General features: G+C 47.6%; 1 protein-coding gene and 1 pseudogene across 1 annotated transcript in view; both read left to right on the top strand.

Annotated features, from left to right (window-relative positions):
• LOC129406495 (leucine-rich repeat-containing protein 37A2-like) overlaps positions 1 to 9,441 on the top strand; it is a 38,109-nt gene extending 28,668 nt beyond the window's left edge. The window contains exons 8-12 of the mRNA XM_055144485.1: positions 1,260 to 1,379; positions 7,444 to 7,487; positions 8,718 to 8,763; positions 8,847 to 8,974; positions 9,074 to 9,441. Of these exons, the coding sequence (XP_055000460.1) occupies positions 1,260 to 1,379; positions 7,444 to 7,487; positions 8,718 to 8,763; positions 8,847 to 8,974; positions 9,074 to 9,356 (621 nt within the window). The 3' untranslated portion in view covers positions 9,357 to 9,441. The remainder of the gene's footprint in view (positions 1 to 1,259; positions 1,380 to 7,443; positions 7,488 to 8,717; positions 8,764 to 8,846; positions 8,975 to 9,073) is intronic.
• Positions 9,442 to 12,898: 3,457 nt separating this feature from the next.
• LOC129406643 (U7 small nuclear RNA) lies at positions 12,899 to 12,964 on the top strand (annotated as a pseudogene).
• Positions 12,965 to 16,777: the final 3,813 nt, after the last annotated feature.

Here is a 16,777-nt window from a genome sequence, read left to right as displayed (position 1 = left end):
ATGTTGGGGGGTAATGTACACTGGTGGAGGGACAGGTGTTGGAGCACTGAATGGCTGACACTGGATAACAATCAGGAAAGCTCTGTAACTGTATCTCACAGAGACTAGGCTCAGGGGCTTCTGCGGCTCTCAGGCCATGCCATGAAAGAACACGAGCAGGAAGACCAGGGTCTCTTGGCTCTCCCTCTTTTACTTGCTCGCTCTCTTTTTTGTGGCCACACAATTTTGACTACAATAATGATGGTCCCTGTGCTCATTTATAGAAAGGTAGCACTGTTCCTAGGAGAGGTGTGAGAGGACCTAACACACCAGATAAATAAATTGTAGAAGGAAAGGCTACAGACAAGATGGTGTAACATATCTGGTGTGCTCTGTAAGAACATATTGGGGCCAAGGAGAAAGCTCAACACGAGTGCCCCTGAGCACTGAGCCAGCAGGAGCTCTGAGGACCCTGGGGATAGGCTGAAAACAAAAACAAAACAACCCTAAAACATACAAAACCAAAACCTATAGTCCACTCATATGAGAGAATGGGGTTTTAGACTGCATAATAATAGTTAGTCATTCTTTAGAATACGTTTAAGAATTCTTCCCATCTTTTTGTCTAATTGTTCTTGGGTGCTGGAGCAATAGGATAGTGGGTAAGGCTCTTGCCTTGCATGCCGCCAACCCAATTTTTTTTTTTTTTTTTTTTTTTGCTTTTTGGACTGGAGCAATAGCACAGCAGGTAGGGTAGAGGGTTTGCCTTGCACGCAGCCGATTCCTCCATTCCTCTCAGAGAGCCCGGAAAGCTACTGAGAGTATCTCGCCCACACAACAAAGCCTGGCAAGCTACCCATGGTGTATTTGATATGCCAAAAACAGTAACAAGTCTCACAATGGAGACATTACTGGTGCCCACCCAAGCAAATCAATGAGTAACGGGATGACAGTGATACAGTGATACAGTGCTTTTTGAGTCACACCCGGCAATGCACAGGGGTTACTAATGGTTCATGCACTCAGAAATTACTCCTGGCGGTTCTCAGGGGACCATATGGGATGCTGGGAATCGAACCTGGGTCTGCCACGTGCAAGGCAAACGCCCCACCCACTGTGCTAACGCTCCAGCCCCCTCGCCAACCCAAATTCTATCCCCAGCATCCCTTTTGTTCCCCCAGGAGTGATTTCTGAGTGCAGAGCCAGGAGTAACCCCTGATCATCGCTGGGTGTGGACCCCCAAAAATAATGCATAAAAACAATTGTTCTTTTTCTTTCAGCTCACAAAAGAAGTTCCAGGATATGGCTATCATGATGGCTATCATGAGGCCAAAGCAATCGTGGTAATATTTGTGATTGTAGTCGTGATGATATTGATTATAATTATCGGTCTCATTGAGGTAAGAACAGTTTATTCAGACTTCCAAGATGTTTTTTTTTTTCTTTTTGGGTCACACCCAGCAATGCACAGGGGTTACTCCTGGGTCTGCACTCAGGAATTACTCCTGGCGGTTCTCAGGGGACCATATGGGATGCTGGGAATCGAACCTGGGTTGGCCGAGTTTAAGATAAACGCCCTACCCGCTGTGCTATCGCTCCAGCCCCAAGACTTCCAAGATTCAGTCTGTCTTTACAATCGATTCAAGGGCTACAAATGGAAAATAAACGCCCCTTTTCCTCCTACTGAGGCTTGATTTTCCTCTTCAGTCTTGAGGTGTGCTTGCTTCTCATATTGCAAAGATGATCCCAGGGCTTGTCGAAGGAACCTGACTCCCTGGAGGTCCCTGTGGAAGTGAAACCAAAATTACAAGCTCTTAGATAATTTTGAAAAGTTAAGATAAGAAAGCTGGAGCTGAAACAAAAAGCAGTCTTCCTGTGTGCAATCTGGGGACTACACCCTGCGATGTTCAGGGCCTGCCCCCAGCTCAGTGCGGAGGTGGGAGGGGGTGTCACTTCTGGTGGTGCTCAGGGGACCTTGCAGAGCTAGGGATCCAGCCTGGCCCTTCTGCATGCAAAGCATGCACTCTGACCATTCAGCGCTCTCTCTGCTCTCAACATAGACTTTTTTTCTTTTTAATTCAAAAGAGATGCTGGGGATCAAACCCGGGTCAGCCGCATGCCAGGCAAACGCACTATCCCCTGTACTATTGTCCTGGCCCCATGTTTTTTATGTATAGTTCCCTCACCTCTGCATCACAAAAACATCCAAAACCTTGACCAATGCCCTTATGTCACGGCCTCAAAAGATTTGGGGGCTTGAGATAGTATAATGGATAGGGCATTTGCCTTACATGTGGCTGACGAGGGTTAGAACCCTGGCACTCGGTATGGTTTCCCAAACCTGCCAGGAGTAATGCCTGAGCGCAAAGCCAAGAGTAAGACCTGAATCGCCCCGGTTCCTCAAGCGCTATATTGGGTTTATTTAGACTGTAACAGAGATAGTTCGGGTGTTAAGGCACTTGCTTTGCATGCTGCAGCCAACCTCAAGTCAATCCCCAGCACCACGTATGGTCCCCAGGCACAACGAGGAGTTGCTCCTGAGCACTGCGCCAGGTACTTGAAACTGGAAATATTAAAGAATGCCTTCCAAGGCTCTCAAACTTTCGGCAATCATCAGAATGATCCAAAAAACTTGCTGAAACACAAACTATTGGGATCTAACTGAATCTCAATACTTTGTTCAATACATTAAGCTTGAGGTGAGCAGGGTATTTCGCACTTTTCAAAAGTCCCCAGGAGATGGTGATGTGCTAGCACAGGAATCACAGACTAAGAACCAATCTGAAGTTAACGATTCTCCCCCTCCTAAGCAGTGCTCGGGGCGGTGTTGGGGCACTCCCAGCAATGCTTCTCTAAGCATGTTCGGGACGGAGGATATAGAACTGTTGGTGGGTGCCGTGTCGATTGCACTGGGGCACCATGGATGGAGCGGCTGTTCTCTCTCTGCCTACTCCAAATGAACCCCTGGAAGTCACAAACTTTTAGAAGAAAAGCACAGGTACACGGTACCAGAGACTGAAGCCTCTAGGCCACAGGGGGCGGGGACTGGCTGGTCCTTCCTGACTCCCGCCCTTCGGGGTCCTGGCTCTCAGGCCCACAAACTGCCTCCGGGAGCCACTTAAGAACACTAATGGCCTTGGGGGCTGGAGTGATAGCACAGCGGGTAGGGCGTTTGCCTTGCACATGGCTGACCCAGATTCAATTCCCAGCATCCCATATGGTCCCGGGAGCACCACCAGAAGTTATTTCTGAGTGCATGAGCCAGGAGTAACCCCTGTGCATCACCGGGTGTGACCCAAAAAGCAAAAAAAAAAACAAACAAACAAACAAACAAACAAAAAACCACTAATGGCCTTGATCCAGAGACTCACAAATGAATCTTGGAATGGATTCGCTCACTGCAGAGGTGTCTCTGGACCCCAATCATTTCCAAATTTAGAATTCCAGGAGCACACAGCTGCTTTCTCAGCCATGCGACATGTCATGATATTCATAAAAAGCAATAGAAAATAAACTATCTAGCATCTGCCTGTGGCAGGTAGGCTTAAGTAGTGGTGGGAAAATTGAAATAAGGATGGTGGGAAGATGTAATGGTGGTGGGATTGGTGTTGAAATCCTGAATGTAATCAATTCATGTGAACAACCTTATGAAAGTACAATTAGAAAAAAAAACTGTTGGGGGCCTACAGTGCTAAGGATCACACCTGGTGGGGGTGCTCAGGGACCACATGTGGGGAAGACTCAACACAGGCACCTCTAACTGCTTAGCTATCTACCTGGCCCCAGTTAATGGTTTTTATTTATTTTATTTACTCTTTTGCTTTTTATATGGTTCCCTGAGCACCACCAGGAGTGATTCCTGAGTACAGAGCCAGGAGTAACCCCTGAACATCACCAGGTGTGACCCAAAAAGGAAAAAAAATCATTAAAGTCAGCACTCTGTGGGGCTGGAGTGATAGCACAGCGGGTAGGGCGTTTGCCTTGCACGCGGCCAACCCGGGTTCGAATCTCAGCATCTCATATGGTCCCCTGAGCACCACCAGTAGTAATTCCTGAGTGCATGAGCCAGGAGTGACCCCTGTGCATCGCCAGGTGTGACCCAAAAAGAAAAAAAAAACACACATAAAGTCAGCACTCCGTAAGCATGTGGCCCAAACTATGTCACTGTCACTGTCATGTCACTGTCATCCCGTTGCTCATCGATTTGTTCGAGTGGGCACCAGTAATGTCTCTTGATTGTGAGACTTATTTGTTACTGTTTTTGGCAAATCCAATACGCCACGGGTAGCTTGCCAGGCTCTGCCATGCGGGCACGATACTCGGTAGCTTGCCGGGAGGAGGTGAGAGGGGCGGAGGAATCGAACACGGGTCGGCCGCGTGAAAGGCGAACGCCCTACCGCTGTGCTATTGCTCCAGCCCAAACTATAATAAGTAAATTAAAAAGCAAAGCATGAGTTTGCAAAGGAAGTGGGGTGGATAAAGGGACAGCCTCAGGTCTTGATTAGTGTAGGAATGTTGACACTGGAGGGGGCTTTGGAGTTAACATTGATATTGCCTTAAACTCTATTATTAATGGTTTTACAAATCACAATGTCTAAATTTTTTTTCACCAGTAATTTTTGAATTGGCTCTAATTACCTGAGAACTATGTTGTCATTATTTTTACTGTTTTAAAAGGTACATTGCTATGGTCTTTAAGGGAGAATTAAGGAAATTGAAGGCAGTTTTTTATTGACTATGAATGAGGGAAAAGTACAAAAATAAACATGTGTAGCACTATGACAAGCATACATATTTTCTTTCAGTGTCAGATGTATTTCTGTTTGATAAATACAAGGTCAGCAGATTTTTCAACTAAAAACTTGGATTTGCTTAGACTGTACACCAAAGAACAAAAGACTACCTTTATAGCATGAAAGGTATCATGTCTTCTCATCAGTGTAGCTGACTCTTTTAATGATCTTCTTCCTAGTTATAATTACTAATAGCTAAAACAAGGAGTATTAATCTCTTCTCCATTTGTTTTCAGGAAGCAGTTACTATACTTATGTCATTTCCCCTTTGCCTTGAAAAAACAGTTTAGTTCTGATTAGAATATAGTTTATTTTTCAGAACCAGAGTAATAGCACAGTGGGTAGGGCGTTTGCTTTGCACACAGCCGACCTGGGTTTGATTCCTCTGTCCCTTTTGGAGAGCCCAGCAAGCTACCAACAGTATCCTGCCTGTAGGGCAGAGCCTGGCAAGCTACCTGTGGTGTATTCAATATACCAAAAACAGTAACAACGAGTCTCACAAAGGAGACATTACTGGTGCCCACTCAAGCAAATCAATGAACAACGGGATGACGGTGCTACAGTGCAATTCAAAAGAATGTCAGTGGTTTGATGTACTCACCACTCACTGACATTCTTCTACTCCTTGATTACTTTCCTTGTTGACTGGAAGGATCAAAAATGTAGAGTCTCCACCCTGCTGGGACTGAAAGATAAAGTTGTTATCTTGCTGATCCAGTGCAGTAAGCTCTCTTTACTTTTTTTTTAAATTTATTTTATTGAATCACCATGTGGAAAGTTACAAAGTTCTCAGGCTTATGTCTCAGTTATACAATGCTCAAACACCCATCCTTTCACCAGTGCACATATTCCACAACACCCCCCCCAAAAAAAAAACCCGGTATACCTCCCAACCCCCCACTCCCCAACTCCCCACCCCCCCTAGGTAAAGAGAAAAGGAAGTGAAATTTATCTCTTTGGGTTAAAGCGCCATCTCAGTAGATGAAGTTAAAACATTGCAGCTAAGACTGGGGAGATAGCTCCCTCCGAGGGCTAGTTTCATGCTTTGCGTGAGGAAGACCTGGGTTCGATCCTCGGCAGTACACGCCCTCACCCCTAGAGCCACAAGGGCCACCAAGAGCTACTCCTAAACAGCAAATAAAATTGTTCCTGCATATTGCTGGGTGGCTCCCAAACCAAACATACCCGCACTGCAGCCTGAGCCCGCGCTGGGCTACTCTGATCATGGCAGGCGAGCGGTAGTTACTCCAGGAGCTCGCCCACATCTGTCTTCTGTTCAAGTACGCACCACTGACTTTTCCCAGCAGGCTCATTAAAAAAGTGATTTGAGGGCCAAGGAGATGACTCAAAAGACTAAAACTTCAACTCACCTTGCAAGTGGGAAGCCCAGGTTCTAGCCATAGCGCTACCTGGTCCCTGAGCACCACCCCAGAAGTAGCCCTCCCGCAAGCACCAACTGCCAGGGAGAGCCTCAAAAAATAAACAACAGCAAACTGTGATTGAAGGGGTTCGGGATCTAGGTTAGTGGTGTTGCACTTGTCTTGCGTGTGTGAGGCCCTGGGTTCGATCCCTGGCACCACCACAGCAACCAACAAAGAATTAGAATAAATTAGAAGTGACGGTGCTGAGGAAGAGCTCTCTGAGCCTTTGATATGTGTAAGCTGCTCGTTTGTGACATCACCAGCAAGCAGCACTGATTTATGCCAACCACAGTACAAGGCGTTTCCTATATGTTGTCTGGTTTAATCCTCGCAGTCCTCTAAGGGCAGCATTAGCATCCCTCCATTCTTGCTGTTCTTGTCATGCTGGGTACCAAACCCCCGTCTCCTGCATGCAAGGCAGGCATTCTCCCACTGAGCTACCTCCCCAGCCCCATCATCCCACTTTCAAACATGAGGGTCACATGCAAAGCAGCCCGTGCTCCTTATTCCACTGTTCCATTTTATCTCCTTAAGGACAAAAACACGGAAATGTTTAAAGTATTGAAAGTTCAGTCGAAGTCGCTCTAACAGTTGACATATTGATTTACTTATTTATTGGGGGCCACAGCCATCTGTGCTCAGGGCTTATTCCTGGCTCTGTTCTCAGGGATCACTCCCAATGGGGGCTGAGGGAACCATCTGGGGTCCTGGGATTGAATCTGGGTCAGTCACGTTCAAGGCAAGTGCCCCACCCACAGTGTGATATCTATAGCCCCAGGAATCAACATATCTCATAGAACCTTTATTGGTTTTGGTTTGTTTGGGGAGGAATCATTGCAAATGCAGCCAAGTTTTGTCTCCCGTAAGACTCGACTCTGCGCGCTGCATTGATGAGGACTCCTCACGGGGGATAATAGCGGCGATGGGAAAGGCATCAGACTGGTTCTTGGCATTGTTTAGAACACAGTCACTGTTAAAAGGATGTTTCTGTGTTTGGGGCTTGGCAGATACTTTTAGTTTCCTACTTCATAGTTTTTTATCCGGATTAATGTGCTGAATTTCTCTAAAACAGTCACTAAGCTGTATTCCTAACTGTGCCCCTTAAGTCATGCCCAGGGACCATTGAACAGGAGAGAACTCCTGTTCTTAAAAAGTGATGTCAGTGGGTAGGTACAGCAAAAAGCAATGGAATTAATAAGGCTGTATAGAGATTGGTCACCACGATAATCATGATTTTTTTTTCAAAACAGATATATGGTCAGAGACGAATAAGATCCAAAAATGGAAGATCCAGGTAAATATTAGTCTGACAACCTTTCATTTATACTGGAGGGTCCTCCCCCCGGTGCTTGGGGACCCTGGAGCCCTTCCGTGTGCTACTTGGCCCTGTGACCTGGGCCTGAGTTCAGTGTTAGTGTCTTAGGGCCTTAATGGCCAGGCTGCTCAGTCCCCCATGTGGGGTGGCTCTGCTCTCAGGGATCACAGCCCACCTGTGCTCAGGGAGGCCATACGGTGCCATCGGCCAAAGTTGGAGCCTTATGCCCAAAAGACCCTTTTAACTATCTTTCCAGTAGCTCAGGGCTACGCCAGCCTCAGTGCTCGGCATGGTGTCAGGAATTGAACCCAGGGCCTCACACATGCAAGCCAAGTACTGTACTATTGAGGCACATCCCACAACCTCTGTCTCTAGCGCTTATAAAAAGGAACCGAGGGAAAATGGAAACTACCTTGCCCTTGGGGGTGCACTGCTGGTGAGTGGGAAAGAGCATGGTCCCTGTCCCTTGGGACCTCTCCATTGATGACCGGAGTCCTTGAACTGGGAGCTGCGTTTCTTATCTCCACTCAGCGCCCACTTGCTCTGTACACACGCACTGCCTGTAAAGCGCGAGACTGCTCTCTCCTCTGTTCACACTCAAAACCCATCGCCGTGCCTCAGTGTGGTTCCTGCCTTTGATGCTGATACCTGTGGCTTCTTTGCTCACTGGCGATTGTCTGCAGGATGAAAGCTAGTGTGCTAAAGAACTTGGCTAACTGCACACAGGCATTTACTCTAGTTCAGCATCTGGGATAAAGCAGCTAGGACGATAGAAGCACCTCCCCCAACCCAACTTCCGGTAAAGGGTGCCTGAGAGACTAAATCCAGAGGCAACCAGTGGAAAGGCTTCTGGACTGACTCTAGTGCTTTCTCTCAGTGTGGTGGGCAGTTTTTTCTTTGCACACAGCATTTGCTGGGGCCGCGGTGGTGAGCAGAACTAAATATCCTGCCTGTTTTCCAAGCCAGGCTACATATCAAGGTCTCTCAAGAGACAATGGGGTCCCTTTGGATGGACCCAACAAATGTCTAAAAACCGCCACAGGTATGCATGGAATCTTTCTCAAGGTGTCAGGTTATAGTGGTTGGACTCATCATGGCTCCAGACCGAGGTACCCATGTAATTGTCCCAACAAGACCAGAGACCTCCATCCTAGGAAGCATGGGAAATGGGTGAATGACAAATGATGTGTGTCCGTGTTTTTCTCCAAGGACCTCTGGAAGTTCTCATAAGAGAAGTTCAGAACGAAAGAGTCAGGTAAGCACAGGGAGGAGGGGGCACTGAGGCAGGACAGGAGTGGACTGGGATGCAGGATCAGGAGCTCCCCTTGCCTTTTCCAGGATGGCTTTTTCTGGCGAAGGCGGCCCCTGCGGGTGAAAGACACCAATCGTTCGCTCAGTGCCACACATAAAAAAAGCATGTCACAGATACGTGACAAGGATTCCGAGATCTTCCGCCGTAATACAGGGTAAACGATGGGGACAGTTCCAATACCTGCCTGAAGTCAGGAAGCGATGCAGAGGGGGCAGGTCCCTTGTGAGAGCTGACTGTATTCTTCTTGTTCCAGGGAGCTCAAGGAGGTCGTAGTAGCAAAAACAGAATTGACTCCTGAGGAGAAAGCAGCCAAGACCAAGGCAGCCAAGAAGACCCAGGGAGCACAGGCACCTCAGCGCCCCCTACTTGGCACCCCGACACCACAGACTCCCCAGTCAAGTCTGTCCATCAAGGCTCCACAGGCCCCCCATGCACTCGAGTCCTTCAGATCCCAGGAGATCTCGTCAACACAGGAGATCTCAACTCAGATTGAGGAACTACAGGACTCCTCAAAGGGAGCCACCGTGTCTGAATGAACGGCTCCCGCCTCAGACCACCTGGAAATTTGTCTTTCATAGTGAAACATTCCATGCTCTTATAATAAAATCACGATGAGCCACATCCAAGTACTATACTAATAAGTTCTTTACATGCTTAGAATATGAAGGCTCATAACAACCCTATGACTTTATTACAAAACAGAGGCTTGGTTAGGGTACATAATGTCCCAAATTTCTTACTACTTACAATGCCTAGATCTAAATCTTTGAAATGACTGTCTATACTCATGATCAGTATGCATCCTTTCTATTGTCCTTTGCTAGATCTCCAGTCAAGTCTCCTAAAACATTTTTTAAATCATCTTGTTTTTAATCATTTTTTAAAAAATCATCTTACCTCTGCCTGCTTCCCCCAATCTCATCGACCCATGAGTCACACCCATAAGCCACCTCCTGTAGGCACCAGATAATCATCTCATAGGCCACTGTTCAGAATTCACACTGCTGCTCCCGGAAGGGAGAATAAAATGAGGCCCCCATAGCCATGCCACCAGACTCCACACCAGGCTGTTTACATTCAGGGGCGCACAAAAGGGGGACAGGTGAGAGCCCTCCCCACCCCAAGGAACTCAGCCCCAGCAGCCGACCTCCACTACCCAACCGCCGCCATGCTCTGAGCCACTTTTCACATGCTTGGGCCGAGCCTTACACATGAGTGGACATATTCCTGGATCACGCAGCAACTTGATGGCCGCATGACACATCATCATAGAGGGAAATTTATGTAAATGCCTCTTGGAGAGCCCAGCAAGCTACCTATAGTATCCTGCCCACATGGCAGAGCCTGGTAAGCTCCCTGTGGTGTATTCAATATGCCAAAAACAGTAACAATAACAGGTCTCATTCCCCTGACCCCAAAAGAGCCTCCAATCATTGGGAAAGACGAGTAAGGAGAGGCTGCTAAAATCTCAGGGCTGGGACGAGTGGAGACGTTACTGGCGCCTGCCCAAGTAAATCAATGAACAACAGGATGACAGTGATACAGTGATACAGTGAAGAACTTCTCAGCAGTTCCTATAAAATACTTATTTTATCATTTAAAAATGAATATATGAGTAAGTCCAGCAATGGGCTTGGGAATTAAAGCTAAAAAAAGAGGTCAACATTCGTGTAACCAATAAAGGCCATTGGCAGGATGCAGGACTGGAGCTGGAATCCCTCCCCGAGGCACGGATGAGGTCCAAGAAGAATGGGTGGGATGGGAGGATGGGAGCCTCTCCTCATGCCCCAGAATAATTGTTCCTAAAGAGCTGTTAAAGCCACCATCCTCCAGCAGGGATGAGTATTAAAGCAAATCATGAGTATTAAATAATGAGTATTAAAGCCAATCCTGTTGTTCTCTCCAAGGGCTCCCCAAGTGCCACAGCAGTTAATGACAGCAGACTCAACTCCTACCCCTCCTTATGGTCACTCTCTTGGACTCTTGAAATGACCAGAAATTTTGCAGCAGTGTCTATACCGCTGTTGATGCTAAGGCCTGTGTTTTCCCAAGCTCTCAAACTTATCCACAAGTGCATGCCCTATCTTGGTATTGAAGGTTCTTCTCCCTCAAGACCTAGCAGAAAATTCGCTTGGGGTTTTTTGTCTTGTTTTACTTTTTAAAAATAAACAAAACAAGGCCCTGCCTTCCGCCCAAAGGGGACCCTGAGCAGCCACCCACAATCGGCTCCTCCGCTCCTGAACAGCCATGATCCCAGAGGCACACAAACCAATATCAGAACGCAGCGGCTGCTGGCAGAAATCCCTCTGGACTTAATTACTAAAATACCAGAAATCCGAAAAAGACATCATATGCTCTTCATTATCAGCAATAGAAAACAAATGATTTAATGATGCCTTTTCGGCAGGTCTGATTGTTGGGGGAATATTTCAAATTATAGTGGGTTTTCTGTTGAACATTGAATGTAAACAAAGCAAAGAGAGTAAAGTGAAAATCATCTGCCACACAGGCAGGGTGGGGGTGGGGGTAAACTGGGATTCTTGGTGGTGGAATATGCACTGGTGAAGGGATGGGTGTTTGATAATTGTATGATTGAGACTTGTAACTGTTCTCACGGTAATTTAATAACACTTTTTTTTTAAAAAAAAAAAGGGTTAAAAAGAAACCACCCAAAAACGTAGTTTTCAAGGCTGGATAATTAGCCCTTGCCTTCCAGGTGACCAACCGGTGTGGAGTGTACCCCCAGCACCACCTCTGGTCCCCCAAGCCCAATTAGGAGTCGCCACTGAATACAGAGCAATGAGTAGCCCCTGACGACCACCAGATTGGGCACCAAGCCCCACGTCACCAAAAACTAAACAAACCAAAACCCCTCAGTCCTCAGTGAGTAGGATGCTGGAAGACACAGAGTAAAGAAGAATGTGTGAGCAGTAGTTGACTAAGATGACCTTTCTCCACCTCGATTTCAGAAAACATTGGTGGAGGGACAGGAGTAATAGTACAGTGAGTAGGGCACTTGTTTTTCACACAAGTGACCTGGGTTTGATCCCTGAACCTTGCCAGTAATGATCCCTGAGCACAGAGCCACGAGTAAGACCTGGATAGGTGTGGCCCCAAAATACTGGAAAAAAATTTAAGAAAAGAGGGGCCAGAGAGATAGTACAGTGGGGAGGGCGGCTGCCTTGCATGCAGCTGACCTGGTTTGATCTCTGGCATCCCATATGGTCCCCAAACATGGCCAGGAGTGACTCCTGAGTGCAGAGCCAGGAGAAACTCCTGAGCATCTCCAGGTGTGGCCCAAAAACCAAACATTTGTGCAGCCAGGTACTGCCCGAGGTTCTTCTGGACCCACCAGGCTTATCCAGCCGCATGCACCCCATCTTCCTTCCCTGCCTGAGACAGATCTGTGGTAGCAAGAACTGCAGCAGCAGTGGAAGTAGCACAGACCTCCTCCTCCTCAACAAAGATACTCATAACCTTTTTATACTCGAAAATGTCTTTAGGGGCTGGAGCAATAGCACAGCATGTAGGGCGTTTGCCTTGCATGGGGCTAACCCTGGTTTGTTCTTCGGGTCAGTGTGATCAAATTTGGCTAAATACTAACTTTTCTCACTAATGTATTTAACTTTACCTGGCTTACTAGTGCACAAGGTGACGTATCATAGACGATTTATTTTTTCTTTTTGGGTCACACCCAGCGATGCACAGGGGTTACTCCTGGCTCTGCACTCAAGAGTTACTTCTGACGGTGCTCAGGGGACCACGTGGAATGCTGGAGGTCAAGCCCAGGTTGGCCATATGCAAGGCAAAGGCCCTTCCTGCTGTACTATCACTCAAGCCCCTGCTCTGCATTTTAAATGAAACTGCATTTTTAGGCAGGGACTCCCAACAGTCCCAACAGTCTCAGAAGACTCTGTAGATTCCTTTTCCAAACATCTAATGCCTGCCACTAAGATGTCATTTGAAATGGATATAACTGTCATGACCAGAGAGCGCCCAAGAGGAAGGTTGTCAGAACAGCATAGCCTTGATCAGGGAACTGCATGGAGTTGAAGATGAGTTTAAGAAAAATGAAATTCAGTGTTCAGCTCTTTTAGAATTAATTTATCTGGCAGGTTTTCTGATTTTTACCAGAAATTCCCCACACCTACACCCAATGCAAAAAAAGAGAGATTCACCAGCAGAGGTCCATAGCTTCCCCACAGCCCTGGACCCTTCTCAACTTCTCATTGGCCCTGAGAACCAGGTCACAAGCCAGCTGCTCTATTGAGTAGCTGCCTTTCCCAGCAGACTGTGTATCCCAAGGGGAGCCATTGAGAGCCAGCTGCATCCTCTAAAGTGCCACACAGTCTATTGCCGAGGGAGTACATGCATGGGGTACGTGCGGGAAAGTGGGTTTTAGGGGCTCAGCTCTTTCTCCCAGTCCCTAAAAGGGGCAATTCAATGTCAAGATTTTATCCAGCTGATAAAAGTGGGGGAACAGAAAGGATGTGCTGTTGCCAGTGAGGTTATCACAGATGTAGATCCGAGAGCTGCTGGGTCCTTGCAACAGATGAGTAGCCACACATGGTTGCCACAGAAGGCGACTCACCTTGAGATTTCTGGGAGACATGCAAGGGGAATATCTCCAGCGGGATACACGAGACACGGTGCGTGTGGCTGCTTTCAGAGAAGGGAACTGGGAAGCTTCTGTGCCATGTTCTTTTTTGTTGACTGTGGGGGGAAAGGGCACCCCTGGAGGCTACTTACTTCCAGCTCTACTTACTCCCAGCTCTGTGCTCAGGAGTCACTCCAATCAACTGAGCTCATGCTCCAGCCCAGAAGGCAAGAAGAGAAGGAAGCCGGGAAGTGACACCTCAACTCAGGAAGCAGCCAGAGGAAGCTGTGGGATGTCCACTGCATGACAGGAGGTCACCTCAGAATCTACTGCACAGCAGTCAGGAGAGAGAACGCAGAGGGGCAGGCCCACTGACATCTCCCCCAGAACACTGGAGAATGGGAGACCTGCTGAGGGCAATGAGTGGAGGTGGAGGAGAGAAGCTGAAACCACGGGGGGTGCACACTGTGAGGTTCAGGGGGAACCACGGTTGCAGAGCCAGACCCCTCTCAGCTATGTTGTTGTTTTGTTGGTTTATGGGGGGCACAACCAGTGCTGCTCAAGGGATACTCTCAGCTCTGCTGTGGGGTCTTTCCTGCTGGTGCTTAGGGGATCCGTAAAGTGCCGGGGATTGGAGCTAGGCCTCCTATGTGCAAAGCATGTGCCCAACCCTTTGGGCCATCTCCACCCCTCCCCCCAGCCCTGGGTTCTACTTTTTCAGGAAAGTCCAGTAAATGGTGTGAGGGAGAGCAATTCTCTCGGCCTTCTCTTGCTTCAAAGCCCAGCTGCCGCGCCACCAAGCTGTTGCCCCTTCAATTACAGCCAAAAGGGACCAGCTGGAAATCCTGTTTCTCCTCTGTATTAGCTGTGTAGCCTTGGACCTCCACGTTACTTACCCTCTCCCAAACCTGTATCTTTCCTCCTTTTCCTTGACTCTCATTCTCCTGTTCGAGGAATTGAATGCAAGCCCTCTTACTAGTATGCAGGCACTCACCCCTGAACCATCCCTGGGTCGCCAATTTTTAATTTTTTTTTTTTGGTGGTGCCCTTGATGGAACATGGTCTCACACAAGCAATTCGAGAACTCTACCACTGGAGTGATAGCACAGCAGGTAGGGTATTTGCCTTGCATGCCGTCGACCCGGGTTTGATTCCTCCGTCTTGCCTCTTGGAGAGCCTGGCAAGCTACCAAGAGTATCCCACCCGCACGGCAGAGCCTGGCAATCTACCCATGGCATATTCGATATGCCAAAAACAATAACAAGTCTCACAATGGAGACGTTACTGGTGCCCGCTCGAGCAAAATGATGAACAACGGGAGAACAGTGCTACGGTGCTACCACTGAACCATCCTCTACATCCTGGCCTCACATCACCCTTGCCCGAAACTGTATTCTTTGTTTATTTTTGTTTTGAGCCATACCCAGTTGTGCTCAGGACTTACTTCTGGCTCTGTGCTCAGGGATCACTTCTGGTGGGGCTAAGGGGACAATATGGATTCAAACCAGGTTGGCTGCTTGCAAGGCAAGTGCCTTAATCCTTAACTATCTCTCAGTCCACCTCCACCATTTTCTTCATACCACAGTCTAACAATGGTGCCCATATTCTGGATAAGGAAGTTACACAAGACAAATCCCAGTTCCTACCTGCCACTCAGTGGGGGCTTAGATTTCCTACAGGTATTAAATCTCGATGAAGTGATCATCGACGTAAAGAGAGGGGTTCGGCAGGGTAATACCATTTCACCGAAACTCTTCAGTGCCACCCTCGAGAACATCATGCGACAACTGGAATGGGAAGGATTGGGAGTGAAGATAGATGGTCGGCAACTACACCACCTCCATTTCGCTGTTGACATCGTTCTCATAACACCAAACATTAGCCAAGCGGCACAAATGCTGGCTGACTTCGACTTCGAGTGTGGAAAGGTCGGACTGCAGCTGAATCTCAGCAAAATGATGTACGAACTAGTCCCTGATGTCCCATTTGCTCTCAATGGAACGAACATCTCCGAATGCAGCAGCTGTGTGTACCTGGGTCGAGAACTCAACATGAGGAACAACTTGGCGCCAGAACTGTGCAGGAGGAAGAGAGCAGCGTGGAATGCCTTCAAGAGCTTCAAAGAAGGGGTGGGGGGCAGGAAAAAAAAAAAGAGCGTCGAAGAAGTGGTTAAGAGGACGAAGAACCTCCGGCTCCAGGTACATCTTTTCGACTCCACTATTCTTTCTGCACTAACATACGCCTCAGAGACCTGGGCCCTACACAAACAGGATGAGAACACTATTCAGGTATCCCAAAGAGGAATCCAAAGAGGGGTATCATGTTTCACTCAAGTGAGAAAAGGAATCTGGAGTTCCAACCTCCATGGACAATCAAGAATCAGGAATGCCTTGTTAGAAAAGATGAAGTCATGACATTTGCATATAAGTGGGTCAACATGGAAAGTATCACATTGAGTGAAATGAGTCAGAAAGAAAGAGGCAGACATAGAAAAATCGCACTCATCTGTGGAATATAAAGTAGCAGAATGGAAGACTAACACCCAAGAGTAGTAGAGATAAGAACCAGGAGGTCTGCCAACAGCTTGGAAACTGGCCTCACATGCTGGGGGAAAGAGCAGCTGTGATAGAGAAGGGAACGAACACCTACTAGAGAATGTTGGGAGGACCCACTCAGGTTGAAAGCTGCATGCCGAAAGTAGACTATAGACTGAACATGATGGCCACTCAATACCTGTATTGCAAACTACAACATCCAATAGGAGAGAGAACAAAGGGAATGCCCTGCTGCAGAGGCAGGGTGGGGTGGTGGAGGTTGGGGTGTGGGTGGTGGGAGGGATACTGGGAACATTGGTGGAGGAGAATGGGCACTGGTGGAGGGATGTAAACAAAATGCAAACATGAAAGTTCATAAGTTTGTAACTGTACCTCACGGTGATTCACTAATAAAAATTTAAAAAAAACAGCAAGGAAAAAACAAAATGGCCAAAGGCATCAAAACTGCAAAAAAAAAAAAAAAAAAAAAAGAATCAGGGACGCTGTCTTGCTTGCCAAGGCATCAAAAATCAGATGGGCCGGACCGGCAATGCGATTAAGAGATGACCGCTGGACTAGAGCTGTTATCGAGTGGATTCCACAGGACGTCAAAATACCGAGTGGCCGCCCACCCAGGAGATGGTCAGACTTCTTCCTCAAAACCCTGAAGGAATGATTTGAGGCTCTTCCTGTTCTTGCATCGAGCAGATATCATTGGGCTACACTAGCACGAGACAGGGACAAATGGAGACGTTACTGGCGCCCGCTCGAGCTAATCGAGGATTAACAGGATGACAACTGACATAAGTGATTAGATCTCGGGTCT

This window comes from Sorex araneus, chromosome 7, assembly GCF_027595985.1.
Source record: "Sorex araneus isolate mSorAra2 chromosome 7, mSorAra2.pri, whole genome shotgun sequence".
NCBI lineage: Eukaryota > Metazoa > Chordata > Mammalia > Eulipotyphla > Soricidae > Sorex > Sorex araneus.
The sequence above is the reverse complement of the archived record's forward strand: the minus strand, read 5'-3'. Positions and strand labels throughout refer to the sequence as shown.